General features: G+C 46.2%; 1 protein-coding gene across 1 annotated transcript in view; it reads left to right on the top strand.

The window, feature by feature from the left end:
* The first annotated feature begins 217 nt into the window (after positions 1–217).
* The window catches only part of IFT88 (intraflagellar transport 88), a 201,417-nt gene continuing 174,263 nt past the window's right edge, over positions 218–27,371 (top strand). The window contains exons 1-5 of the mRNA XM_063951641.1: positions 218–397; positions 1,923–2,039; positions 2,255–2,317; positions 23,249–23,305; positions 25,973–26,026. Coding sequence (XP_063807711.1) covers positions 1,950–2,039; positions 2,255–2,317; positions 23,249–23,305; positions 25,973–26,026 — 264 coding nt within the window. The 5' untranslated portion in view covers positions 218–397; positions 1,923–1,949. The remainder of the gene's footprint in view (positions 398–1,922; positions 2,040–2,254; positions 2,318–23,248; positions 23,306–25,972; positions 26,027–27,371) is intronic.

Below are 27,371 nucleotides of genomic sequence, written 5' to 3'. Positions count from 1 at the left end.
CCTAGACGCTACCCTGCTGTAACCAGGTACCTGCTGTCACTCAGCCTCTGTTGTTGTTTACAGCCCAGAGAGGAAGGCCAGCCTGCAACGACGTCACATCTCTCTGCCATGTGCTTCTCTCGTAGCTCCGCCCCCGCCTACTGCGATTGGCTGACACTGGCAGAGGCCGTTCGCTTCTCGGTCGCCTGGCAACGGCGTGGGAGCGTGCTGCCCTCGGAAAACGAATGTCACGTGATTTGCTCCCGCCCTATCAGAGGAAGTCGGAGCGGTGCATTCTGGTACGGATTTTGCTTGGAGCTTTGGTTGGCATCAACAAAAACCGGTTACCGAAGTGCCAGCGAACACACAGCCGCCTCTGCTCCTGCAACAGGCCGTGCCCCGCTCCGTGCACACACAGGTAGGGAGACGCTTACAGAAACATCCCAACTAGTCCTAGCGAGGGGCTGGCATGCCTTTGCTGGGACTTGTAGTTCCACAGCACTTGGGAAGTCACCTGCTGCCTGTGCCTAATCTAAAAGCTCTAACCCACATGCATGCAACCAGTGCATCTATATAGAAATCGTATATGGCTCATCCTGAGATTTTATACGGTTCCCACTGCGGGGAACAGAGAGAAGGGAGTTGGGACAAATGCATCCGGGGTAAATGTGGGGGTGAGAGGAGAGACCCATCAGCCTGTCCGTTGCTGGTTCCACTATACTAGTTATAAATAATGAATTGATAAGCGGGTCACAGTCTTAGCACAGAGGTTTCCAAACTCGCTCCTCCAGGCACCTTAATGGTTATAATAATATCCATGCTTGGGCACAGGTGACTTAATTAGTACCTCAGTTAATTTGATATAACCATCTGTGCCCAGCCATGAATATCCTTAAAACCAGGACTGTAAAGCTGGGAACACATAGATCGATATTAATGAAGGACAGAACGATTATTGTTCTATCTTTCATTAGCATACATGGGGGGCTATTCAATTGTTTGTCCTAATGCGATAATTAAATGACACCCATTGTTGCTATTCAATTGTTTTGGGCTCCCTTTAATTATCGTATTTGTCGCACCCAGCTAAATGGGGTTTAGCCTCCTAAAGCTGCAAAACCTGTCTAAACTAATATGCGCAACAGGGAAAAGTCCTGTTTGCTTGCCCAAACAGCTGACTTTTCCCACATTTCAGCTTGCAGCCTCCGGAGGTATGAGCTGAGATTTGATTGCCGCGGGTAATGGGTGTCTGATCAGAGCAACAATTGAACAGCTCCAATAGACGCCCATAAGCTAAAACACTCGCCAACAATTGAATAGCCCCCATGGTATTACCAGCAATATTGTCAGTATTGATGTGCAGCACATCAAACCTGATGACGTCAGTAGGGACTGCGGGCACCCGTATGTCGGGCATCAGAGTTGGATTAACGACGGGGCAGAAGGGGCTGTCGTCCCAGGACCCCCCACACACTGTCCTCACAACTGCAAAAAAAATCTGAGTAGGAGTGCAGCATTTATCTGTGTCCTCTCTGTCCTCCTCGGCAGCTGAGACGTTCCATTACAGCTGCGTCCGCCGAGGAGCTTCACTCACGGCAGTGTGAAGTCTCGCGAGAAATGGCATTATCCCGCCAGACTTTACTCTACTGTGAGTAAAGCTCCTCGGTGGCCACAGCAATAAAGGAACAGCTCAGCTGCCGAGGAGGACGGAGAGGAGACTGGTAAATGCTGTACTCCTACTCCAATGTTTATTTTGCAGTTGTGAGGACAGTGTGTGGGGGCCCCACAAATTTGTTGCCCAGGGGCCCCCACAGACCTTAATCTGGCCTTGTCGGGCATACACATTGCCCACTAACATCAGAGTCTGTGGCGTTAGCCAGAAAATGACGACATTTTGCAGTGTGTAACACACATGTTCGTGTCTTCCTGTCACTTCTGTACAGTTATACAGCTCATCCGCTGATGCTTTCATGATGCAGCATGTTCATCTAGTACCTGAGGAGGAAGAAGAGGACTTGTATTCTGGTTACAATGAATATAATCCCACCTATGACACCGAGGTAATTTTAAATATGTACAAAACTTTTAATTGCATGCTTTTGCCTAAACAAAGTTGATATGTAGTGTGTCCTTGGACAAGTGCAGGACAACATCATCCTATATTTCTTGGAGCTTCATGTCCAGGAATATCCTGTCCTAAGAGGCCAGTAGCAGTAAAGTGACTCTCGTCTGCACAGAATAGCATGCTGTCTCTTATTTGTGTTGTGCTTTGCAGGACTTGGACAATGATGTGGCTTTTCAGCAAGCTGTCAAGACAAGCCATGGGCGACGGCCTCCGGTATGTATCTTATTACTCTATACTATAAATCAGTGGTCTAACCACAGCATGCGCATGCCTGTCAGATAGCCACACTTTGTGTAGTTATCTAAACATTACATTAAAAGAAAGATCTGTTAAGTTTGACTTCATGCACACAGGCGTTTTAAACTGTTCAGTGAATGTTATTAAACATCCTAAAACAATCTGGCACACTTACCTTTTAGAACATATCACTATTTTTATAATGAGACCTGCACCTGTAATCAGTAGTTTTCCGCTGTACCCATCACCCACCAACAGTCTCCCAACCTCCTTCTCTCCTTTCCCTTACTAACACTTCCGCACCATCCCCACCTCATCTTACCTCCGCTCTCCCCCTCTTCCTTTTCTCCTCTTCCTTCTCATTCTCCTCCCTTCACCCGGAATTTTGGTATTTTTCATGCCACAACTTTTAGCATCCTAATGTTTATGTATGTCGCTTTCAACATTGTGTGTTCACCTGGGAACCACTTACTTATTGCCCCACCCTTTTTATCTGTATGTTACTGCCTTCTGTAAAATCTCACAAAAAATGTACTTAATAAATAAATAAAACTCATAAGACTTATTGGGGCAGCATGGACGGTGTAATGGTCAGCATTATCTCTTCACAGCACTGAGATCATGCGTTCTATTCCCACAAAGGCCCTAACGATGTGGAGTTTGTATATTCTGCCCGTACTTGCGTGGGTTTCCTCCGGGTACTCCGGTTTCCTCCCACACTCCAAAAATATACCGGTAGGTTAATTGAATTCCAACAAAACAATTAACCCTAATATGTAAGTGAGTACATATACATGGGAAAACTACATGGGCCAAGTGGTTCTTATTTGCTGTCAAATTCTATGACGCTTCAGGCCTGTTTCGGAGATGTACGTACATCTCCGATGGTGGGGGCGAATGAGCAGGATCCATTCTGTGCATGTGCAGAACAGGTCCGGGGTCGCATGCGTGCCTCTAAGCTGCAGCCTGATATGGGGGCGGGGTTGGGCGGAGCTGGACAGCATTGCCCCATTTTCTGTGAGTGGGTTACTCAGCTGGCCGGCTGATGTCTATTAATGCATGAGAGCAAATGACAATCTTCCGTCTGCTCCCAAGTGATCCAGTCCAGCAGTGGATCACACAGGCATGCAGGAGACGTCTATTTACAAAAGATCACTCCTAAAGCTTTTGCATATTTTTGTCCAGCAGCTGCGTCCATCTCTAAATCGGGCCCGTTATTGCTGATAGTAGAAACCGTTATGTAAGTGAATGGAGCGCTTGACAAACATCTACTTTGTATTCAGATGTGTTAACGCTTATTGAAAACATAATTGGATGTTACTTCTTTATATAGCGCCACCAATTAAGCGATGTGGTACAGAGTGCATTTTTGTAATACACAAGCACTCGCATGAGAGTACATTTTTAGTCATTAGCCTGTAACCTATCAGTATGATGTTGGAGTGTGGGAGAAATCTAGAGTACAAACAGAACAAGTAAATTCCACACAGATAGGGCCCTGTCTGGTTATTTAACTGATTATTTTGAGACAGAAATGCCAACCACTGTGCCACCGTGCTGCTCCATATTATGGAGGACTAACATAAAGTTTATAATACGCTATTCAACAGGGAAGGTTTGATATAAATGAATGAAAGTGCTTTAAATATTCTGATAAAAGGGAGGACAAAGTATAAGTTTTTGTAATTTAACTCATGTATCCAATAGAGTAAGGCAACAATGCTAGCCACTGTGCTGCCCCATGTTATGTGGAATCTTATTAAGTACGTAATACACTATGCCACAGGAAAGTTTTGAGACTCATTAGTGAAAGTGCAAAGTGTTCAAATTGCAGACACAGTCCTTTTTTTATTTTTATTTTATTTTTTACCGTGGTGTAACAAGTGTTTTTTTCATTGTCCATGTGTGCAAACCCATAATCCGCTAACTGCATGGTAATATTATCTCATCTCTCGCAGTTAATCATTTACACTTTTTAAGTATTTATCTAGACTAGTTATGCCCTTGATATAATTTTATTTGGCTTGGCTAATCTGTTTATTAACATAGCTACGTGGTGCTTCCACAGAAGAAGCTGGCACACACATAAAGATCAATATCATTCCAACTAGCTGGCTGGTTGGAACGAAAATCTAGTAACGTATTGGAGCAAATGACAATGGGTCGTTTACTCCCAAACGCCGGACAACAGTCAATCAGGCAAGTTGGGTAAATCTGTTTGATTTAACCATCTTGTCTGCGCGACCGTTGTCCGGTGTATGAGAGCAAACTTATTGTTCACGCTAGGATTATTTTAAGCAGGGTATTGATCATGAGGAGGGCACAATTTTGGGCGTGACTTGGAGATGGGTGTAAAGTGGATGTCCAGTTTCTTTCAGTCTTAATAATGTAGTTAACTGTATTTTGTGTTTTACTGCTTAGCGCTGGGAAAGTCTCAAGCAGCAGGGCTGTAATAGTAAAAGCTCAGCATAGGACTTAGGGGATCTATTTACTAAGCCTTGGATGGAGATAAAGGGGGTAATTCTGAGTTGATCGCAGCAGGATTTTTGTTAGCAGTTGGGAAAAACCATGTGCACTGCAGGGGGAGGCAGATATAACATGTGCAGAGAGAGTTAGATTTGGGTGGGGTGTGTTCAATCTGAAATCTAAATTGCAGTGTAAAAATAAAGCAGCCAGTATTTACCCTGCACAGAAACAAAATAACCCACCCAAATCTAACTCTCTCTGCACATGTTATATCTGCCTCCCCTGTAGTGCACATGGTTTTGCCCAACTGCTAACAAAGTTCCTACTGCGATCAACTCAGGATTACCCCCAAAGTACCAACCAATCAGCTCGTGACTTCCTTGTCGACTTTCGTTTTTGTTGACTATCTGGGTTTGAAAATTGACAGTTAGGAGCTGATTGGTTGGTACTTTCTCTCCATCCACTTTACCTCCATCGATGGCTTAGTAAAAAGACCCCTTAATGTGTAAAGTATCCGCGGTATGCAGCACCATATGGGTAAAGCACAGAGCTGCATATATGTATAGTGCATATGAAAAGAGCTGTGCACATTTCTGCATGGGTCCATTGGACAGGCCGTCTGTGAGTGTGGCATTAGCACAGGCACATATAGTAAGACATCCATCAGCTGCCCACTACATGGGTGACACATGTACAACTACAGCCATCCACATACTATTTTTCCGGCTTTTGCAGAGACTCCATACATGCAGCAATCACTTAGTCTTTCTTCTATGGCTGAATTCTAAATGCTGCTATAGGGACATTGTGCATACAATAGAATATTCTGCAACAGTTGAGGTTGGTTGTCTAGGTTCCTAGGTCTCCAAATTTCCTCCAGGGAGAGCTTCTTCACTCATCTTGTAGCGGCTCCAGCCTCGGTGGGCTCCTGGCAGCTTATTCTTACTTTTGCATCCCCCATGGGTTATGGTGGGGAGGGGGAGCCTGTACCTCTGGGTGTCCCTTGGCTTGTGCGGCTGTGGCCTGCAGTCTGGAAGGAAGCACTGGGGTCCTTCCTCCTCAGTTGTGTGGGTGGTGTGCACTGTGCACCTCCTGGGTGCTGTGTGCACTGTGCTCTTTCCTGGTGCTGGGTTGCTGCTGGACAGCTGTCCAAACTGAGCGGCTGCTCCTGTCCCTCTGTGGCGGTTCACTGGTTGCGGTCTTCGTGTGTGTGTGTGGCGCTCCAAAATAGGGCAACAGCACATTTCTATATTTAAAACACTAGCAGGTGTGGCAACTTGCGAAAATAGCCTAGCAGGAAGACTAAAAGGGCTAATTGATGTTTGCTCCCATACATTACTGCTAACTAGTTGGATGGTTGCGGTGATGATCTTTAGGTGTTTGGCAGGATTAAGTGGCTGAATCAGAGTTTGGAGCATACAGGGTATATACTGGCTGCATTTGCATGTAGCCCACAAATGCTGGACCGCTTTGTTTTTACACTGCAATGTCGAATTCACCCAGACATGCCTGTCTAAACTCTGAATCTCTTTGCACCTTCAGTGCATCAGCAGCATGTTGCATCCCTTCAGGGGAACGCGCTTCCCCGCTCCATTAGACTCTCCCGGACCTTGCAAAGCTTCAAACGGGCACTGAAAACCCACCTATTTATCAAAGCGTACTTTTCCGATGCATAACCTAGTCCTGAGGCGGCTCCTCCATACCCCTGCCTCATGCCAGGAGGGCCCGGGATACTTACCCCCTGGGCTTCCCCCCCCCCTCCCCCCCCCCCCTTAATCCGGCTCTACTTTACCCGCATTTTCTCCTGCTGGTAAAGGCTCATCTCTATTTCTGCTGCATGGTACACTGGTCTCCACAAGTCTGGACAGTGGTGTAGAGTAGGATCTTGATCCGAGGCACCAACAGGCTCAAAGCTTTGACTGTTCCCAGAATGCACAGCTCCGCCTCCTCTATAACCCCGCCTCCCAGCACAGGAGCTCAGTTTGTCAGTTGGTGCTGCAGTAAGCAGGCACTTAACAGAGGGACTGCTCCAGGCAGCCCTAAGAAAAGCTTTCTATGAGGTAAAAAGTGAAGACTTCAAGGGCAGCAGCAGGGGTAAATGTCTTCTGACCTTCTCTGCTGCAGCTCCAGCCCTCCCCAGCGGCGCTGTACACTCCCGAGCCCTGGTTGCCGGGTACCTACAGCCAGAGCCGGCCCTAGGCATAGGCAAACTAGGCAATTGCCTAGGGCATCTGGTATGCCTAGGGGCACAAGCAGCTTCTGCTGATTAAAATGATATGCGGCATGCCTATATTCTGTGTGTAGCATTTCATATGCAGATACAGCCACAGTCGCACACAGTATATAGGCATGCTGCATATCATTTTAATCAGCAGAAGTTGCTTGTGCATTTTCATAAATTTGGAGCTGCCAGTTGACTCATGCCGGGAACTACATGTGTCATTATGTGTATAAGGGCATTAATAATGTGTAACATATGTGTAAGGGGCACTATGTGTGTCATTATGTGTATAAGGGCATTAATAAAGGTTGGCATAATGTGTAAGGCGCATTATGTTCATAAGGACATTAATAATGTGTGTCATATGTGTAAGGGGCATTACTGTGTGGTATTATGTGTGTAAATGCATTACCAATGTGTGGCATTATGTGTATAAGGTGCTCTACTGGGAGGTGATGGTGCTGGGAAAGGGGTGCAGGGTCAGAGTCGGAACTAGCGGTGGTGCTAGGGGGCACCAGCCAAAATCTTGCCTAGGGCATCATATTGGTTAGGGCCGGCTCTGCCTACAGCGGAGGCTCCGGTTTACTTCACGTTAGGCACACACGGCTGGGGCTCTCCAGGATCGCGTGGCCGCGCTTCGGGAGGTGGTAAATGGGTCCCGCTCGCGATCCGGCGCAGTCAGTGGGAGGCGGGTCGCGCGCGCTGGCGGTGGACACTGTGGATACAGGCGATCCCACTAGATCACCGGGGCATGGGCGCAGGTCAGGTTTTCTCTTAAAACCGATTTTAATATCGCCCACAGTACCCGGTGGTTTTGCCAGCAAGGGGGATAAGGCTTAGACCTGAAGCCCCTCCCCCAGCCCCAGGGTGCCATTTCCAGCAAGTGTTCCCGCCCTGGAGCTGCATCTCTCTTTTCTCACTCCCTGTCAGTGTCTGCGGCGCCATTACTCCTCAGCTCACTGCAGTGGCGTCACAAGGGGGGTGCGGCCCGCTCCCGGGTGTCACCCGCCGAGGGGTGACACCAAAATGCCGGCTCCTGCAGAGTGACAGAAGCCGAGTGCTGCACTGTTATATTATGTGCAGCACTCGGCTCCTGTCACTTTGTAGGAGCCAGCACTGCAGGGACAGCACCTCCCGAGAGTCAGCCCTCACCTCCCACACCCCCCAGTGAAAAAAAAAAGGGTGTCGGGACGTGAAGCCCCGCCCCTCCGCAAAGCCCTGCCCCCTTTGCGTGCCTGCAATGGTTTAAAAACGGGTTCCGCCCGCGAAGCCCCGCCCCTCTATTTAAGCCCCACCCATTCCCGCGAAGCCCCACCCCTTTTATCCTCTCTGCCGCACCGGGTGTCACAGAGGTGAGTGACGCCTCTGGCTCACTGTTCCTGGGACTGCTTGGGCAAATCCTCCTATGTAAAGCCGCCTGGTTGTCAGCGCTGTGACTTTACATGACACTTAAGTATTCTACCTGCCTTTTTAGTCAGTGTTAGTAAGAAAGAGTGCACTTAGTCAGGGGTTTCTAGTACAATTACCCTGTGATATACATCCAGTTTCTTACTGTGTAGTGTGATATCTATTGACTATATAGCTGTGTAAGCTAGTCCAGTGCAGTATTATTGTCTGTAATAACCTCTGCATTGTACAAACTGTGACTAATTGCGTGTGCATTGATAGCTGAGTGGTGTCTATCTCGTGTCTTTTACTTAACTTGCTATCCCTATATTCTATAACCGAGGGGGCTTGGTGCGTCAGGTGTTATTTAATATAGGATTTTCACAAAGATATACTGTATTACGTATTTTTCTCTGTGATTTAGTCACCATATCTCTCCTTTATCTCTGCTGGTGCTGACTACACTGCGCAGGGGTTTGGGTTTAGGGATATAGTGCTGCTAATAATTGTACTGTGTTACCTCATGCTGCAAGTTATATCATGTCTGCTTCTGAGGGTAACGGTTCTGGGGCAGGACACACTGCTGGTGTTGCTGAAGCCACAGGCACATATGGGGAGAATATAGCAGCTGTGGGCTCTGGTTCTGGGGGCTCCTTGCCCCCCAGTGGGACTGTGGCAACGGAGGCACATACTGACCCTCCGTGGGCCGCTTTTTCCACGCTTCTGCATACGCTAGTTCATAAACTAACACCCCCTATGGGACCCCCAATGCCGGTACAACCGTATGTGGTCCCTGCAGCTAACCCGCCGCGGGCGGACGATTTATCTGCTCAATTGAGGAAGTTGAACCAGTCCCTGATTACTAAAAAGTCGCCTAAGTCCAAGAGGTCCTCTAAGCGAGCGCTCGTCTCCTCATAATCCACTGCTGTCACTGACACCTCGTCTGATGAAGACAGCACATACACTGACCCCACAGGTTCTGACTCAGATACGGCTGATGGGGAGGGTAGTTCACATGTGGATGTTCCTGATCTTTTGGAGGCTATTAAGTTAATTCTGCAGATTACGGATGATCCCGAGCCATCCGTCCCTCCTAAGAAAGCAGATAGGTTCAAGCGTCAGAAGGTGGTTAAACAAGTTTTACCTCACTCTGACCACCTAGTGGATATACGTCAGGAACCCTGGCAAAGCCCGGGTACGAAGTTTGTGCCTCAAAAGAAGATGCTGGCTCGCTATCCCCTCGCGCCAGAGCTGTCTAAGAATTGGGAAACGCCTCCTCCAGTAGACTCACAAGTGGCTAGGATGGTGGTTTCCTCAGCTCTACCTGTCACTACCGTCACGTCTCTAAAAGAGCCTACGGATAAACGTGTCGAGGGTTGTCTAAAAGCGATTTACACCCTCACGGGTGCTGCACAAAGGCCCACTATTGCAGCTACATGGGCGAAGCAGAGGCTATTGAAGCATGGGCCTTGGAGTTAGAGGCTGAAATCTCCTCTGACCATGCTAGACAATGCTTGTCCTATATTGTCACAGCTTCTCGCTATATTAAAGAGGCGGCTTCTGATGCCGGTATCCTAGCAGCCAAGACCTCTACTACGTCAGTCCTGGCTCGCAGGATATTGTGGCTGAGATCCTGGTCTGTGGATCTGGACTCTAGAAAAACCCTGGAGGTACTCCCTTTCAAGGGGGGATATTCTGTTTGAGGAGGACTTAAATAAGATAGTGGCTGACTTGGCTATTGCCAAAACTGCCTGTCTGCCTAATACAGCTCCTTTTGTGTCGAAGGCCAAAGGCACGTCCTTTCGCCCCTTTCGTCCTTCAGGTAAAGCAAAAGGTCAGGCGTACCATAAGCAGGCCCATACTTCCAAACCTGGTAAGCCGAAGCCCAAAAGAGCCTGGGCTGCCCATCAGCCAGCAGCCAAGACCGATAAGCCTGCCGCATGACGGGGCGGGCCTCCCCCTGGGGGATCCCAGGGTGGGGGGGCCGGCTTCAAGGGTATACCCAGGAATGGTTGAAGACCACTTCAGATGCCTGGGTACGGGAAGTCGTCACTCGAGGTTACGCCATAGCCTTCAAAAACCGACCCCCTCATCGATTTTGCCAGACAGACGTCCCGTCGCACCAGACAAAGGCAAACACTCTGCATTCGGTGGTACAGACCCTCCTGGATACAGGAGTCGTAGTACAGGTGCCTCTTGCTCAGAGGGGCCGGGGGTACTATTCTCCGCTGTTTCTAGTCCTGAAACAGAATGGGTCCTCCCGGCCCATTCTCAACCTCAAGGCACTGAACAAATTTGTGAAGGTTTCCAAGTTCCGTATGGAAACCCTTCGCTCTATACGTCTGGCCTTGGAACCTGGGGACTACATGGTCTCCCTGGACATTCAGGATGCTTACCTGCATATTCCTATAGCAGTGTCACATCAACAATACCTGAGGTTCGCTATTGGCAACCTCCATTACCAGTTTCGGGCGTTACCTTTTGGTTTAACAACGGCTCCGCGAGTCTTCACCAAAGTTATGGCGGTGATGACGGGGGTACTCCGCCGTCAAGGGGTCAGGATACTGCCGTATCTGGACGACTTGTTAATCCTGGCAAATTCCCCACATCTTCTCCTGTGTCATCTGGATATGACGGTCCGGTTTCTACAAGCCCACGGGTGGCTCATCAACTGGAAGAAATCCTCCCTGGTCCCTGCTCAGAGCATGGTGCATCTGGGAGCGCTGTTGGACACTCGCAACCAGAGGTTGTTCTTGTCTCAGGAGAAAGTCCTGAAACTTCAGGACAGGATTCGTTGCTTCCTTTCTCGTCCGCAAGTGTCGATACATTCGGCAATGCAGGTGCTGGGCTTCCTGGTGTCAGCATTCGACATGGTGGAGTATGCTCAAATCCATTCTCGCCCCTTCCAGAAGCTGATTCTAGCCAAGTGGGACGGCCTGCCTCACCGGATCAGGTCTCACATGATCTCTTTGACTCCGGAGATCCGTCTGTCGCTGCTCTGGTGGCTCCTGGACTGACAATTGTGCAGAGGCCGTCCCTTCTGGATATCCAACTGGGTCCTGTTGACGACAGATGCCAGTCTAAGAGGTTGGGGCGCGGTGCTGGAGCAGCACTCCTTGCAGGGTCGGTGGACCAAGGAGGAATCTCTCCTCTCGATCAACATTCTGGAATTGCGGGCGGTCTTCAATGCGTTGAACCTAGCCCAGCATTTGATTCAGAACCGTCCTGTACAAGTACAGTCGGACAACTCCACCACAGTGGCTTACATAAATCATCAAGGCGGCACTCGAAGTCGTTTGGCAATGAAGGAAGCCTCACGGATCCTACGTTGGGCAGAACGCCATCTACCGGCAATATCGGCAATATTCATTCCGGGAGTCCTGAATTGGGAAGCGGACTTTCTCAGTCGTCAGGACGTGCATGCCGGCGAGTGGGGCCTCCATCCAGAAGTGTTTCAACGCCTCATGGAAAGGTGGGGTCTTCCAGATGTGGATCTGATGGCGTCTCAACACAATCACAAGATTCCGGTCTTTGGAGCAAGGACAAGGGATCCTCAAGCAGCATTCGTGGATGCGCTGGCAGTGCCGTGGAGGTTTCGGCTGCCGTACGTGTTACCTCCGGTGTCACTCACCCAGGGTAATTCGGAAGTTCAAGCAAGAAAAAGGAAATCTGCTTCTCATAGCTCCGGCGTGGCCCAGACGGCACTGGTTCTCAGACCTCAGACCTGCAAGGCCTATCGTCAGAGCGTCCACTTCTACTTCCACAACGCCCAGACCTCCTCGTTCAGGGCCCCTGTGTCTACCAGGACCTAGCCCGGCCGTCTTTGACGGCGTGGCTCTTGAAGCTTCCGTCTTAAGAGCTAATGGTTTTTCTGAAGAGGTCATTAAAACTATGTTGCGGGCCCGGAAACCGGCCTCTGCTCGTATTTACCATCGGGTCTGGCATTCCTACTTTGTTTGGTGCGCATCTAACTATTATGACGCTTCCAAGTTTAGTACAGCCAAACTTTTGGCTTTTCTACAGTAGGGCCTAGATTTAGGCCTGCGTCTAGCCTCCCTCAAGGTTCATATTTCTGCCTTGTCAGTGTGGTTTCAGAGAAAAATGGCGACTTTACCTGATGTTCATACTTTCACTCAGGGTGTGTTGCGTATCCAACCTCCCTATGTCCCGCCTGTGGCTCCTTGGGACTTGTCGGTGGTTTTGGAGGCGTTGCAGGAGCCTCCATTTAACCTCTTGGTTCAAGCTGACCTTAAGTGGCTTTCCCTTAAGGTGGTGTTCTTGCTAGCTATTGCCTCTGCTAGAAGAGTGTCGGATTTGGGTGCCTTGTCTTGTAGTTCCCGATATCTGATTTTTCAACGTGACCGGGCGGTTCTTAGGACTCGCCCCGGATGTTTACCTAAGGTGGTTTCTTCGTTTCACCTTAATCAGGAGATTGTGGTTCCAGCTTTTGTTTCTCCTGATTTGTCTCCCAAAGAGTGGTCTTTGGATGTGGTACGGGCTCTCCGTATCTATGTGAAGAGAACTGCTTCTTTTCGAAAGTCTGATTCTCTCTTTGTTTTGTTTGGATTTCACAAACGTGGCTGGCCTGCTCACAAGCAGCCCCTGGCCAGGTGGATTAGAATGGTGATTGCGTATGCTTATGTGAAGGCTGGTCTGTCAGCTCCGTTCTACTCGGCTTGTTGGACCTTCTTGGGCGGCCCAACGTGGTGTGACCCTTGACCAATTGTGCAAGGCGGCTACGTGGTCCTCCGGGAACACGTTCATAAGGTCCTATGCCTTCGATACTGACGCTTCCCAGGATGCTTCCTTTGGACGCCGGGTTCTTGTGCCCGCTACAATGCGTCCCCTCCCATAAGGAACTGCTTTAGGACATCTCCATTGTCCAGACTTGTGGAGCCCAGTGTACACCGCAGCAGAAAACGAGTTTTATGGTAAGAACTTACCCTTGTTAAAACTCTTTCTGCGAAGTACACTGGGCTCCACAAGGCGCCCACCCTGACGCACTGAGCTTCTTTGGGTTGATATGGCATTAGCCGCTGACACTTCTCTTGTCGTGAGAGTGTGGTGTATGTGGCTACTAACCGTTGTCGTCTCTTTTCCTGCTACTGCATTGGGCTGGTTAACTAAACTGAGCTCCTGTGCTGGGAGGCGGGGTTATAGAGGAGGCGGCGCTGTGCATTCTGGGAACAGTCAAAGCTTAGAGCCTGTTGGTGCCTCGGATCAAGATCCTACTCTACACCATTGTCCAGACTTGTGGAGCCCAGTGTACCTCGCAGAAAGAGTTTTAACAAGGGTAAGTTCTTACCATAAAACTCGTTTTATGGCTGCCAGCCACTAGTAGTACGCTGATTACTCCCTTGCCACTTACATCTAAGGTGTATTATGTATTAAGAATTGTGGTGCTCTTTGTTACCTGTACTTTATTTTTGTTATTTATTTACTGTAATGTTAAATTCTGTCTCCATGTATTGTTCTATTGTATGCTCTTTGTACGGCACTGCAAAACACTTGTGGCGCCTTATAAATAAAATGTAATAATAATAGTTTTTCGGAGTCGCAAAAGTTACTCCTGTGTTTGCTTTGAACTCTGAATCCCCAAGGTTTTTTTTTACAAAGTGTTGGGTTTAAGACCTGACCCTTCTGAACGTGTTTATGCCTAATATTTAAAAGGGTAATGATTTTTACTGGCTGTGTCTTGCTAGTAAAAGCATTGCCCTTTTAAAGAATGCTCATAAGTGTCGGGTTTTATAACCCAACTTTTCTTAAATAAACCCAATGTATTTCCCTAGATGCTAGTGCAAATGTTACCCATAGTCTGGAAAAAGGGAAGAGAGAGAAGGGATTTCCGCACCAGATCTTATATGAATTAGAAAAAATATATATTGATCTATTTGATGGACTCCGGGTAATTAAACATACTATATGTATTCCATTGATAGTACATCAAACCATAGATCAAGTGCAACCCTCCAATATACTGCAGAATATGGAGAAAAGAGGAAAATAATTGGATTTCAATGGGTGCACACTTTTTCAATTATTAAAATAAAAAATAACTTTTATTAACCTTATATCATTAAAATTTTCTCAGCAATTCACATACTCTAAGCCTGTCTGGCTGATATATTCTATATTTACAAAATAACCCACTCAGAGGCTAACTAGAGTGAAATATCAGTTAAGTGTGAAAAGTGTAGTGTAAGGTGAATAAAAAGATGTGTTCTGTGAATAAAAAGGAAAAATATTTTAAAATATTTGATGCGTTCTGTCTTTATTATGTTAACACATATATGTATTGTAACTGATCTGTTCAGTTTTCATAAGCTTGAGCAGATCTAGTATTACATTCACCACTGTAGTAGTATATCTTAGCTACAAAATGGTTACACTTTTAAAGAAGGGGAAGAGATATATTTAGAAATGTTTCTAGTAAGCCAAATGTATCTTTATTAGTTGCTCATATAAAGGTTTCCCTGACTTGTGCATAGTGGGATTTTATACAATAGCCATTGTTCATCAAATAATCATAATATCAGCCTGCTTGTTTAGAATATATCTATACAGATATTGTGGTTTGTGATACACTCATAAGAACTATTCCCAGATAATATGATTTGCTTTTATTTAATCATATGCAATAAATTTAGTGTGCGGTGATCTGGATGCATGTAAATGAATATGTGTGCACCTTCAAATCATGGGAACTGAGTCTTTATTATATTCAGATGTCCCCTATTCACAAACAATATTTATTCAATACCTATTTTGATGCACATGTTTGTATCCATCATGTCGTGATTGTATTATTCATGGGAGCTTAAAATGTCTCATGAATTGGCAGGCTTATGATTAATTAAGGATCAGTGTCTTATCAACATCTCATAGTATTTGTTTCGGGTTCAGTATGGTATGCCGGCGGCCGGGCTCCCGGCGACCAGCATACCGGCGCCGGAAGCCCGACCGCCGGCTTACCGACAGTGTGGCGAGCGCAAATGAGCCCCTTGCGGGCTCGCTGCGCTCGCCACGCTATTTTATTCTCCCTCCGGGGGGGTCGTGGACCCCCACGAGGGAGAATAAGTGTCGGTATGTCGGCTTTCGGGATTCCGGCGCCGGTATACTGTGCGCCGGGATCCCGTCAGTCGGCATACTGAAGACCACCCATTTGTTTCATATGCAAAAATCCTTTGTTATACTATGTCACAAAATGCTAAGGCATCCCACAGTGTGCATAAATTGGTGAGCCTCTGTGTCCTTCTGTTTAATAAGCTATGCACTGTAACAGTGCTTCTTTAATAATAATTAAATAATTTTATGCATAAAATAATCAATGCTTATCCCCACATAATATTCCTGCAGACAGGGTGAGCGTCCCCTCCCTGTATCAGGCAATAATACGTTTTTTGAACAAGATTCAGTCTCTACTGCCTGCTGGTGTCTTTTATGCTATGGCTGTATCTCCTATAAGCAGCACCATGAGAGCCTGTAGTGCACTCGGTTACAAAGGCTCCTTCCCCTATTTACATAACAGCTACTAGTACATTACATATTTTTAGTGTATTGTTTTACAGGACGCATCATTTGCTGATGCGCATTTCACTTTTTATAAGCTTCCTCAAGTCTCATGATATTTCACTCTAGTTAGCCCCTGAGTGGGTTATTTTGTAAATATAGAATATACAGGTTGAGTATCCCTTATCCAAAATGCTTGGGACCAGAGGTATTTTGGATATCAGATTTTTCCGTATTTTGGAATAATTGCATACCATAATGAGATATCATGGTGATGGGACCTAAATCTAAGCATGGAATGCATTTATGATTCATATACAGCCTGAAGGTCATTTTAGCCAATATTTTTTATAACTTTGTGCATTAAACAAAGTGTGTGTACATTCACACAATTCATTTATGTTTCATATACACCTTATACACACAGCCTAAAGGTCATTTAATACAATATTTTGAATAACTTTGTGTATTAAACAAAGTTTGTGTACATTGAGCCATCAGAAAACAAAGGTTTCACTATCTCTCTCACTCAAAAAAGTCCGTATTTCGGAATATTCCGTATTTCGGAATATTTGGATATGGGATACTCAACCTGTATCATATCAGCCAGACAGGCTTAGAGTATGTGAATTGCTGAGAAATTTTAATGATATACTGTTAATAAAAGTTTTTTTTTATTTTAATAATTGAAAAAAATGTGCACCCATTGAAATCCAATTCTTTTCCTCTTTTCTCCATAAATTACCCATAGTCTGCCTACACTGAACCCCTTTTGTAGTGTATAAAGTAAAAGGTTTGAAAACTTTCCATATAGTACAGCAATCTTGGGTTATTTTCTTTTTTTTAACTTATTTTTAACAGGACTTTACAAATCCCAAAAGCTAAAATGATTAATAGTTAAGGGGTGTACTCACGGAGCGATATTCTAAGCAATCTGACTAGATTGCTTAGAATTTAAGCAGGATTGCTCTGTGTGTACCCCCTACAGTGATAGCGATGCGCAGCCCCGCACATCGCTATCGCTGCTGCTAGATTGGCCTACCGTGCAGGCCAATCTAGCGGGTCGCTCACTTCACCCACTGGGTGAAGTGAGCGGCCCCCCCGTCCTCCCCCCGCACGCTCAGCACAGATTGTGCTGAGCGGCGAAAGAGATGTGTGCTGAGCGGTTCGCTCAGCACACATCTCTCCTGCATCGGCCCGTCTATATGGGCCTTTACTGTGTACTATTATTTGGACAGTGCATACATATTTACACAGTATTGTACACACACTTTTTCCAACACAGTTTCCCTTAAAATAATTTTTGGTGCCTCAATCGAATAAAGTGAGTTCACGGTCAGAAAAACATATTGATAAGTTAAATAAGCCCTTTTATGTGTTCTCTGGTGTAGAGTTGGCTACTCATGACCACAAACTTGCTGCAAATGTGGATGGTTTAAAGCAGCCTTTTTCAACAGGTGTGCCGCGGCACACTGGTGTGCCGCGAACAGTTTCCAGGTGTGCCGCCTGCACACAGACCCGCTGCAGCCTACATACAGACCTGCCGCCGACCGCACACAAACCCGCTGCCGCCGACCGCACACAGACCCGCTGCCGCCGACCGCACACAGACCCGCCGCCGCCGACCGCACACAGACCCGCCGCCGCCGACCGCACACAGACCCGCCGCCGCCGACCGCACACAGACCCGCTGCCGCCCGCCACACAGACTTGCCGCAGCAGCCAGCCAGATATGCCTAGTTGCCGGGCAGCGCTGAACTTCAATGACAGCCGGCTCGTGACCTATGGTGACTCATAGGTCACGCACCGCACGTCTCGTTCCCCCGTTTGCAGTGCACAGTACACTCGACACTCACTCGCTACTGCTCCTCCTCAATGCAGCCTCGTCCCAGTGCTCCTCACTTCTCCCCACAGACAGGGCAAGAGTTAAGGTTGCTATATATATATATATATATATATATATATATATATATATATATATATATATATATATATATATATATATATATATATATATATATATATATATATATATATAACATTAATGTGTGAGGAATTACTATGGCGTTGGGAGGTGTGTGGAATTACTATAGGGTGGGGAAGGTGTGTGGAATTACTATAGGGTGGGGAAGGTGTGTGGAATTACTATAGGGGGGAAGGTGTGTGGTATTACTATAGGGGGGGAGGTGTGTGGTATTACTATAGGGGGGGAGGTGTGTGGTATTACTATAGGGGGGGAGGTGTGTGGTATTACTATAGGGGGGGAGGTGTGTGGTATTACTATAGGGGGGGGAGGTGTGTGGTATTACTATAGTGGGGAAGGTATGTGGTATTACTATAGGGGGGGAGGTGTGTGGTATTACTATGCGGGGGTGCAGGTGTGTGTGTTTTATTACTGCAGCCCCGAAAAAAAAGATGGTGTGCCTCGGCAATTTTAAAATCTTGGTTAGTGTGCCACGAGTTTAAAAAGGTTGAAAATCACTGGTTTAAAGCAATGCCGAACATTAAAATAAAGTTTACCAAGTAAGAAGTTCTCCACTTGTCCCTTTCTGGTACAACATTTTGCATATTTGTCTGAGACTTTCATTTTTAATTTGCCTAAGGGATATCTTAGGTACTTTTATTTATGTGTCGATATCCCTTTTAATTAATGAAAGCTATTTCAGCACGGTTAGCATAGTGGTTAGCATGACTGCCTCAAGTTACTGAGGTCTTGGGTTCAATTCCCACAAAGAACCTAACAATGTGGAGTTTGTATGTTCTTCCTGTGCTTGCGTGGGTTCCCAGTGGGTGCTCCTGTTTTCTTCCACACTCCAAAAATATGCTGGTAGGTTAATTGGTTACGGACAACATAAAAAAATATCCCTGGTGTGTGTATGTGTGTATACGTGTGGTAGGGAATATTGATTGTAAGCACCATTGGGGCAGGAACTTGGGAATGGTCAGATATTCTCTGTAAAGTGCTTCAGAATATGTGTGCACTATAGAAATAACTGTTTAAATTAATAAAGATATTTTAGAAATTATTCTTGATTTAGACTTGGGGGTATATTCAATTGAGGTCGGATCCATTCCGACATGCATTTGTCGAAATGGATCTGACAAGCGCTATTCAATGCCCATCTCAATTTCGACTTTAAAAAAGTCGAATTGAGATGAGGGACCGGAGAGGGGGGAGACCAGCATGGAGACTGGGGACAGCCGCGGGTAGACGGGGGACAGCAGCGCTGCAGGAGTATGTGGCACGGCCGCCAGACCTCACGGCAGTGTCCACCCGGCTCCAGCAAGCGTGACCTCACTTGCTGGAGCCGGGTGGACACTGCCGTGAGCGGCGGATGTGCCACATCCTCCTGCTGTGCTGTAGCGCTGCTTTCCCCGGTCTGCCTGCGGATCTCCCCCCTCCCCCCCTTCTCAGGTCCCTCATCTCAGTCCGACTTTTTTTTAAGTCGGACTGAGATGGTCAGAAACGGAGCCAAAACTTGTCGAATTTGGCCCCGTTTCCCTCAGAAGCACGCGAATCGGCAGCTATACCACGGATTCACGTACTATTCGACAAGTCAAATTCCCCGACTTGTCGAATAAAAAAAGCTGGGGACTGAATAGGTCGGATCCCCCTTCCGACCTGAATAAGTCGAAAACTGCCGTCTTTTCGACAAGATGGCAGTTTCAACCTTAATTTAATATACCCCTTGGACCTCCCCACAATTTGATGATTTGGGAAATGAATGTTGTTCATTCCCAGCAAGGCCAGATAACAACTAGATTTTTGTGTGTGTTGGGGGGATGATATCTGGGCAAAGCTGCGATGATTTTGCTCCAGAGCCAATTGAGGTTCCCCAGGCATATGCCTATAGTACCAAGTTGCAGTTTTAGACCACAATGCAGACTGGCTGTGGAACTAAGTGTGTAAGCTATATGATGCTGTGTAACAGAGATCTACAAGGCATGAGTGTGTGTCCTCCCACAAAACACACTACACAACTCATGACGCACCTGCTTGTACATTGTCTTCACTCCAGAGGCCATGACTTAGCTACAGGCATTCATCCTTTCACTCACCTCTGCAACCCTGTGTTCCCAACAGCACTGTATATGGCTTAGTAAGGCGCATGGGATGTGGGTGTTTTGCAGTCCAGGACTTCATCATGTATGGCAGAGGTTCCCAAACTGTGTGCCGTGGCTCCCTGGGGTGCCTCAGGACACTTGCAGGGGTGCCCTGGGTTGGTGGTCCAGGACCAATTCAAATTATTCATTGTCAATATAATACGCAAAACCAGAGCTGGTGGCTGCCAGTCATAAAATATGTGGCCAAACAGAAGCAACTCTTGTCCCTCACCACACAACTGACCCTAAGGATGACATATAAACGCCATCTACTTACTGTAATATTTCTTTCTAAATTTCTCAATAAGAAATTTTTGGCCTAGGGGTGCCGTGAAAAAAAATCTGATATTCTAGGGTGCCGTGATTCCAAAAAGTTTGGAAACCACTGATGTATGGTGAGAAGTGAGAGGCTATCCTGAAAGAACTACATTGACAACTTGCTTCTAGACAATCTCTGTTTAGGCAAATTATCTTTGCAGTGATACTGTACAGCTAGCAAATCCCTCTCATGTATTCACAGTATGCTTCTTCCACTGCATCCCCTTACACTGACCTTTCCATCAACACCTTTCTATGTAAAAAATTACACACATTGGGGCAGATGTATTAACCTGGAGAAGGCATAAGGAAGTGATAAACCAGTGATATGTGCAAGGTGATAAAGGCACCAGCCAATCAACTCCAATATGTAAATTAACAGTTAGGATCTGATTGGCTGCTGCCTTTATCACCTTGCACATATCACTGGTTTATCACTTCCTTATGCCTTCTCCAGGTTAATACATCTGCCCCATTGTTCCTTACGTAATAGTGAAATAGAATCATCCTATTCACACAGAGAGCCTGGACATTACTCGTGTACATAAGATTAAAGACGTGCTATAAATAATGTATCTGTAATATTTTAGTACATTATATAGATGGATTATACCCATTGTTTTGCATTATATAGCCCACTTAATTAACATTATATATATATATATATATATATATATAATGTATCTATAAAATATCCGGCACTCCTGATATAGGAAAAAATAGTGACCTGGGTGCCCGTGCTGTGTTTGAATAGTCCCTCTATTGCTGAATAAGCAAATGGCACGTCACTCCAGGTTACTGAAAAAAGGATTTTAATAGTACATGACAGATTCCATGGTCAAGCAATAGTTAAATGTGCAGCATGGCAAATTTTCAACGGCTCGTTTCAAGACCTAGTCTCGTCTTCAGGATATATTGCCGCTGCATGTGTACTACATGGCTGAAAAGAGCATTAAGTGCTGCAGAAAGCAGAGTGAGAAACTCACTCTGCTTTCTGCAGCACTTAATGCTCTTTTCAGCCATGTAGTACACAATTATATATATATATATATATATATATATTCACGAAGCGGCGGCGGCACTCATACATACGTGATGTGCTGTCCCTGACGACGGGGTTTATCCCCGAAACGCCGTTGGAAAATAAATCTACAAATTTTATAAAGCTTTGAGCAAGTCTGTATGAGTGCCGCCGCCGCTTCGTGAATACATGGGGTTTGTGCTACCAACCCACGGAGGGCACCGCAGCAAGTATTGCTTTTAATCCCTTATTGGAGTGCCGGGTAATAACATTACTCTCTCTCTCTCTCTCTCTCTCTCTCTCTCTCTCTCTCTCTCTCTCTCTCTCTCTCTCTCTCTCTCTCTCTCTCTCTCTCTCTCTCTCTATATATCTATATATATATATATATATATATATATATATATATATAATTATATATGTGTGTTGTGTAGTGGATTATAGTAACAACAAAATAATAATTTTCGAATTTTTTGCAAAATATTGGGACACACAAGCCGGGCACATACTTGGGAAACATTTTGTTGTCACAAATATTTTGCGGTTTGTTTTTAAACATAGTTGACACAAATGTTTGACCAAATATTTGTTCAATATAAGTTATATTTTCCTTACCAGACAAGTTTTTTGTTGTACATATTTTATTGTGTAATATGTCTCGTATATTGAAACTTATGTGGACAGCTACTGCTCCCACCTGCTCCCCAGACCTGATCGCTAGGGTGCGTTTTTTGCATCCCTGCGATCGGGTAGTCGCCACCTACAGGGGGAGGGTATTGCTTTTGTGCTGGTGTGCGATCGCATTCGTTGGAGACCTGCGCAAACATAAGTTTGTGCGGTCTCTGCACTGCCCAGGACTTACTCAGCCGCTGCGATGATCAGGGCCGGAGCGGACGTCAGAAACCCTCCTTCAAAACGCCTGGTCCCTCCTGCGTTTTCCCGGACACTCCGACAAAATGGTTAGTTGCCTCCCACAAACGCCCTCTTCCTGTCAATCTCCTTGCAAGCACCGGTGCGTTTGGAATTTTCACACCATCCCATTGCTGTCCGCCGCTCCCCGTTGCTGCGGTCCGTCACGCCTGCACATAGCGGTGCATACACATGTGCAGTTCAGATCTGATCGCCCGCTGTGAGAAAATGCAGCCTAGCAATCAGGTCTGAATTAGCCCACTCATCTCCTAAGTCCCTTGAGGCTGCTTTACCAATGCAGATTCCTATCCTTCCATACCTTTGTTCTCCAGTGATATGCTAGGAAATGCAGGATAAACCAGCGTTTATGATTTTACTCCGTTATTTAGAAAATTAATTGTAGAGTGCTGCTGATGTTTTGGTGTCACATTTATAGTAAAGAATCCTGCTAAGAAATACTAACTGAAACCCCAACAACTCTGGGTTTGGACACCGAAGGGTGTGGAATATGCTGTAATGTTCTGTTCTTTAGTTTCCTTTTATTGCATTTCTTGTTTGTTGTACTGCATTGGGGGTAATTCCAAGTTGATCGCAGCAGGATTGTTTTTTTAGCAATTGGGCAAAACCATGTGCACTGCAGGGGAGGCAGATATAACATGTGCAGAAAGAGTTTGATTTGGGTGGGTTATTTTGTTTCTGTGCAGGGTAAATACTGGCTGCTTTATTTTTACACTGCAAATTAGATTGCAGATTGAACACACCCCACCCAAATCTAACTCTCTCTGCACATGTTATATCTGCCTCCCCCTGCAGTGCACATGGTTTTGCCCAATTGCTAACAAAAATCCTGCTGCGATCAACTTGGAATTACCCCCATTGCTGGTCTCTTTGGGATAAGCTTAAACTGTGTGCAGAAGCACTGCTAAAGACATTCACATTTATTATTAGTGGACTAATTAATTTGTGTGCTTTTAAGATTACAGCAAAAATCCCAGGTACTGCTGCCGTGCGCCCCGTTGGAACTGGATTTGGTGTAAGTATATCTTTCAATTAAAAGATCTATCCAGGCACAAGTTATTTTTTACTTTCCAGTCCACTACCTTTTATTAGCAAAGTTGTGAGGGTACTGTGGCAGATAATCCCCCCTCCCTCTCTGTATCAGACCATTCCTCACTTTGACTCTGCAGGAGTACTGTATTCTAACAAGAGCACGGATTGGCTAGAGCTGACACTCTAGTCATTGTCTTTGTGTGAAACTGGTACAGTCATGAACTTTGGGGCTGCGGGGCAGATGTATTACGCCTGGAGAAGTGATAAAGCAATGATAAGTACAAGGTGATAACGCACCAGCTAATCATTGTAAACTGTAAATTTACATATTGGAGCTGATTGGCTGGTGCGTTATCACCTTGCACTTATCACTGCTTTATCACTTCTCCGGGCTTAATACATCTGTATCTCCATGTGCTGTTCAGATGGTGCTGCAGCCTTCCAATCACTGCTTTCAATAGGAGGTGTTAAGATCACAAAAACTTACAAGTCATGTCCTACCTGTAGCCAGGGAATGTGGCCATTATATGGCTGTACGTCAGCAATTTAGGGAAAAGGTGGGTGGGGAGTTACACCATATTCTTATGTGTAGCTGATATTCTTCCTAATTCTCATGCTTCATTTAATTATTTGGTAGATACAAAGATGAGCTTAATCCTGCCTAGTAATCAAAACACTGCTTTAATATATACACTGCTCAAAAAAATATAGGGAACACTTAAACAACACAATGTAATTCCAAGTCAATCACACTTCTGTGAAATCAAACTGTCCACTTAGGAAGCAACACTGATTGACAATCAATTTCACATGCTGTTGTGCAAATGGAATAGACAACAGGTGGAAATTATAGGCAATTAGCAAGACACCCCCAATAAAGGAGTTGTTCTGCAGGTGGTGACCACAGACCACTTCTCAGCTCCTATGCTTTCTGGCTGATGTTTTGGTCACTTTTGAAAGCTGGCGGTGCTTTCACTCTAGTGGTAACATGAGACGGAGTCTACAACCCACACGTGCCTGGATGACCTCCCTACAACCCACAAAAGTGGCTCGGGTAGTGCAGCTCATCCAGGATGGCACATAAATGCGAGCTGTGGCGAGAAGGTTTGCTGTGTCTGTCAGCGTAGTGTCCAGAGCATGGAGGCGCTACCAGGAGACAGGCCAGTACATCAGGAGACGTGGAGGAGGCCGTAGGAGGGCAACAACTCAGCAGCAGGACCGCTACCTCCGCCTTTGTGCAAGGAGGAACAGGAGGAGCACTGCCAGAGCCCTGCAAAATTACCTCCAGCAAGCCACAAATGTGCATGTGTCTACTCAAACGATCAGAAACAGACTCCATGAGGGTGGTATGAGGGCCCAACGTCCACAGGTGGGGGTTGTGCTTACAGCCCAACACTGTGCAGGACGTTTTGGCATTTGCAAGAAAACGCCAAGATTGGCAAATTCGCCACTGGCGCCCTGTGCTCTTCACAGATGAAAGCAGGTTCGCACTGAGCACATGTGACAGACGTGACAGAGTCTGGAGACGCCAAGGAGAACGTTCTGCTGCCTGCAACATCCTCCAGCATGACCGGTTTGGCAATGGGTCAGTAATGGTGTGGGGTGGCATTTCTTTGGGGGGCCGCACAGCCCTCCATGTGCTCGCCAGAGGTAGCCTGACTGCCATTAGGTACCGAGATGAGATCCTCAGACCCCTTGTGAGACCATATGCTGGTGCGGTTGGCCCTGGGTTCCTCCTAATGCAAGACAATGCTAGACCTCATGTGGCTGGAGTATGTCAGCAGTTCTTGCAAGACGAAGGCATTGATGCTATGGACTGGCCCGCCCGTTCCCCAGACCTGAATCCAATTGAGCACATCTGGGACATCATGTCTCGCTCCATCCACCAAAGCCACGTTGCACCACAGACTGTCCAGGAGTTGCTTTAGTCCAGGTCTGGGAGGAGATCCCTCAGGAGACCATCTGCCACCTCATCAGGAGCATGCCCAGGCATTGTAGGGAGGTCATACAGGCACGTGGAGGCCACAGACACTACTGAGCCTCATTTTGACTTGTTTTAAGGACATTACATGAAAGTTGGATCAGCCTGTAGTGTGTTTTTCCACTTTAATTTTCAGTGTGACTCCAAATCCAGACCTCCATGGGTTAATAAATTTGATTTCCATTGATAATTTTTGTGTGATTTTGTTGTCAGCACATTAAACTATGTAAAGAACAACGTATTTAATAAGAATATTTCATTCATTCAGATCTAGGATGTGTTATTTTAGTGTCCCCTTTATTTTTTTGAGCAGTGTATATAAACGTGGGAAAGATCTATACTGTGAATCTCTTTGAAGTGACTGTAGCCATACGAGGTGTGTGTGTGGAGCTTGTCACGGATTTTCGTGTTCAGAAATGATGAATACTGTGTTATATACCTAGTAAATTGTTCTGTTATCCTCCCTTCATCATGAGTCAGTGTTTCCCGGCCCGCAGTAACTACCTGCTTGTATTAATGTCCCTTCTATAACCTACAGGTTTAATAATCAATCTGGAGTTTGTTCTCATGTAAATATGTTGGTTGTCCTTAAAATCGTGAGTTCACACAAACACACATCTGTTTTACACTGTACAAGTATCTGACTTTTCTTTGTGTGTTTTGTTACAGCCCAGAGTCAACCTCTCTTCCTCCATGGGGAGACCTATGACAGGAGCTGTACAGGTAGTGTATACAAGCCCCTAATTACAAGTGACGCACATAGGAATCTTACAGACTGGTGTCACATTGTGTGCTGTATATTACAGGCATGGAGATATCTCACTCAGAAGATTCAGATGTCATTCTATTGTGACATAATATTCATGCAGAAATCCTGAATTACTTTTGCGCAGTGTCACTTAAATAATAGAAGTAGATAGGATGAGCAATCCTATGCAGCTAGTATTCAGTATTTCTCCTGCATTTAACAATGGGTTGGATATGTGAGTTTGACAGTTAAAATGTTGACAATCAGAACAGCGACAGTGAGGTCCGTATGTACTAAACCTTGGAAAGACATAAAGTGGTTCGGAGATAAAGTACCAGCCAACCAGCCCCTAACTATACTATCCAGGAACTGCCGCCATGTTGATGGTGTGCTGAGCTGTCTGGACCGGAGATTAATCTTCAGCTCTGGTCTCAGCAGCCTACACACTGCAGAGTGGATCAGCTGGTCGGCTGTCAGGTCTCCTGGTTGTTCAGCATGTTTGAAAACCAGGAGACCCTACAGGTGACCAGGATCAGGTGAACGAGTCAGTCGGCGGAGGGTACACACTAGTCGGACCATCTGGTTGATTGGGTGGTAATTCTGCCAAGGATTGGAGAAGTGTGTACTGCACTTTAAGCACCACCCAGTCAGCCTTAACTATAATTTCTCTTACGTCCTAGAGGATGCTGGGGACTCTGTAAGGACCATGGGGTATAGACGGGCTCCGCAGGAGACATGGGCACCTATAAGAACTTTCTAGTATGGTGTGCACTGGCTCCTCCCTCTATGCCCCTCCTCCAGACCTCAGTTAGATCTTGTGCCCAGAGGAGATAGGGTGCATTACAGGGAGCTCTCCTGAGTTTTCTGTAAAAAGAATTTTGTTAGGTTTTTTATTTTCAGGGAGCTCTGCTGGCAACAGACTCCCTGCATCATGGGAGGAGAGAAGCAGACCCACTTCTTAAGAGTTAAGGGCTCTGCTTCTTAGGCTACTGGACACCATTAGCTCCAGAGGGAGTCGGAACACAGGTCTCACCCTGGGGTTCGTCCCGAAGCCGCGCCGCCATCCTCCTCACAGATGCCGGGAAAAAGAAGCCGGGTGAGTATGACAGATCATAAGAAGATGCCAGGCGGCAGAAGACTTCAGATCTTCATGAGGTAAGCGCGCAGCAGTTAGCTGCGCGCCATTGCTCCCACATACACACACACACACACACACACACACACACACACACACACACACACACACACACACACACACACACACACACGGCACTGATGGGTGCAGGGCGCGGGGGGGGGGGGGGGGGGGAGGGCAGCAAT

The sequence above is a fragment of the Pseudophryne corroboree genome, chromosome 2, assembly GCF_028390025.1.
Source record: "Pseudophryne corroboree isolate aPseCor3 chromosome 2, aPseCor3.hap2, whole genome shotgun sequence".
Taxonomy (NCBI): domain Eukaryota; kingdom Metazoa; phylum Chordata; class Amphibia; order Anura; family Myobatrachidae; genus Pseudophryne; species Pseudophryne corroboree.
Note: the sequence above shows the minus strand (reverse complement) of the source record. Positions and strands in the feature narration are given on the sequence as shown.